General features: G+C 49.3%; 1 protein-coding gene across 1 annotated transcript in view; it reads left to right on the top strand.

Annotated features, from left to right (window-relative positions):
- Positions 1–473: 473 nt before the first annotated feature.
- Ndufa9 (NADH:ubiquinone oxidoreductase subunit A9) overlaps positions 474–2,529 on the top strand; it is a 24,132-nt gene continuing 22,076 nt past the window's right edge. The window contains exon 1 of the mRNA XM_055609429.1: positions 474–567. Coding sequence (XP_055465404.1) covers positions 519–567 — 49 coding nt within the window. The 5' untranslated portion in view covers positions 474–518. The remainder of the gene's footprint in view (positions 568–2,529) is intronic.

The following is a 2,529-nucleotide window of genomic DNA, read 5'->3' as shown; positions in this document are numbered from 1 at the left end:
CTTGACGGCGTCCACGTGCATTTTCTTGTGGGTGGGTGGGGTTAGGGGAACCTCTGCGTTTCTATTCTCTCCGAACCCCCCCGCCCCCCCTCCCACTGGTACACTGTGCGCAGACTCTTTTACAGTTTTCCCTCAACACAACTTCTGAGAGTGCGGGGCCACGCCTCCTCCTCACCTCTGCAGAGCTGACACTTTCTGGTAACAGCCCATGGGGGGGGGGGGGTACTTTGAAGGCTGGCCATTTTGCATGCCTTTGAGTGAGTCCCTGGCTGACTCTGAACTGCAAGCTCCTAACAATAGCAGATGATCCTCACAGCCCACTCCAGGATTCTGTTTTGCCCTTCTTTCTCCTCCTTTTCTTCTCTCCTCCAGCGCGCTTTCACGCTCAGACTCCGACCCCACCCCCCCACTTCCGTTCCCAGTGGGCGCCTGCGCAGAGAGGTCCGTGCGATAGCATTTGGCCCCGCGTTGTTGCCGTAGTTGGAGGAAGCACCGGCCGTGAGGCTTTGTGGGAGAAGATGGCGACCGCCGTCCGCTCCCGGGTTGTCAGATCACTGCCAATGTCACGTAAGTGTCACCGGGCACTGTGGCTCGGGGCCGATTCCGCAACGGGAATATACCTTTCTTCCTCATACTCGTAGCTCATGAGTAAACCTGGGCACTCGGGAGAGGGAAGGAGAGTTGGAGTAGCTGGGAGGGACGGGGAGAACCCGGACGCTTTAAAAGGTTCGAGATAGCTGGGAAGGTTGAGGTCAAGGAGAATACTTATTCAGAGAGAAAGGGCCCGGACTGCAGGACATCTGTCGATTTCATGGTAGTAATCGCAGTGGAAGCCATAATCCGCGCCACAGGTAAAGACTGTGTTAGATTGTGACGTTAGGGTCTGCAGCAGAGAGATGCTTCTGGAGAACGAGTTGGAAGCTGGGTGGAAAGAAAAGCGAAGAAGAATGAAAGATAGTTTGGAATTTGTCAGCGTTGCTTACTTACTCTTCTACTGTGATGGGATCTGCTCGCAGTCCTCAAATCTAAAGCATGCGTTTGCACTTGCTGAGTGAGGGATGCAAAGCGTTCGGGCGCTCCACCTCACCGTCCTTTCACCCTCCGCGCCACAACCGTGCCCACCTCAGTTATATTTTTCTCATGGCGTATTTTACGTATTCCAGAATGTCGTTCACTTTCAAAATTGCTTCATGTCAGAATCGCTTAGAAGAGCTTTTTTGCTCAGGCCAGTCGGAGCAGCAGGGGAAAGTCCAACAGCTGCTTAGTAAGGGGTCGGATGTCCTTATGCCACCGCCTCTGCCATCACCACTTCTTAGCCCACACTACTGAAAGCCTTTTATTAAACCTCCAGCTGCACTACTGAGGAAGACAGCCCGGCAGACTGTCTCCCGGGAGACTCACCAGGTGAGCCATGCCAGACAAGCAGAGGAGGGATGTTTGGAGCAATCACAGCCTATCTCCTGGCCTCAGTGGAAATGGTTTTCAGGGTCATCTAGCATTAGGCTGTGATAGCATATAAGTCTGCTACAAACTGTTTCAAGTAGTCTGGCTTTCGGGAGTCAAGGCAGTTAGCTTTGGTCACGTGCTTTCCTCAAGGCATCCATGGGCTATGCAGAACCACTGGTGCTGCCATTAGGGTAGGCCAGCTGGCTCTTTGGTTGATAGTTGTCTTGCTCAGGAAACCAGAGCAGCAAGAGAAGTCCAACAGCAGCTATCTAGAGAGTCAGATGTCCCTGTTGCTCCAGTCTTGTTATTTACTCTAAATGAACATCGAAGAAACACATAGAGTGGGGATATAAAACAAGGGCATGGTAGCTCACAGCTGTAATTGTAGTACTTGAGAGGCTGAGGCAGGAGGATCATTGTTGGCAGCTATGGGGAATTCTAGGATAACTTGGGTTACAGAATGATACACTGTCTCAAAAAACTTAAGTGTTTAGCTGTGGCTAATACCAGCCCAATACCCTAGGGTGAGGTGGTGCAGCTGGTAGAGACGTGCTTTTGTCTGAGTTGCACTGGTTACATTCTCACTAACCCTTCACCCAAAATTGCATTTCAGTGGTTTTTACATCTAAACTGTACCCCTTCTGTTTATCTTCCTGTTTTCTATATGTGTATTTATTTTGGGTAAGAGAGTGTGTGTGAGTACATATGAATATGTGTGTATATGAAGGACAGAGGTCAATATCTGGTGGTGTTCTTAATCACCCTACCGTATGCATGTATGTATGTATATATGTATGTATGTATGTATGTATGTATGTATTTATCATCGATTTATCTATTATTTATCTGAGACAGAATCCCTCACTGAACTTGGAAGTCACTGACTTGGCTAGGTTGGTTTGACTGCGAGTTTAAGGGATCCATCTGTCTCAGCTAATTTGTCACCCATGATTGGGATTATAAATGAGTGACACCATGCTTGGCTGTTCTTTTCTCTCTCCCTCTCTTTCTTTCCTTTCTCTCTTTCCTTTCTGTCTCCTTCCTTCCTTCCTTCCTTCCTTCCTTCCTTCCTTCCTTCCTTCC

This window comes from Psammomys obesus, unplaced genomic scaffold (genome assembly GCF_907164565.1).
Source record: "Psammomys obesus unplaced genomic scaffold, mPsaObe1.curated_primary_1811, whole genome shotgun sequence".
NCBI classification, from domain to species: Eukaryota; Metazoa; Chordata; class Mammalia; order Rodentia; family Muridae; genus Psammomys; species Psammomys obesus.
The sequence above is the reverse complement of the archived record's forward strand: the minus strand, read 5'-3'. Positions and strand labels throughout refer to the sequence as shown.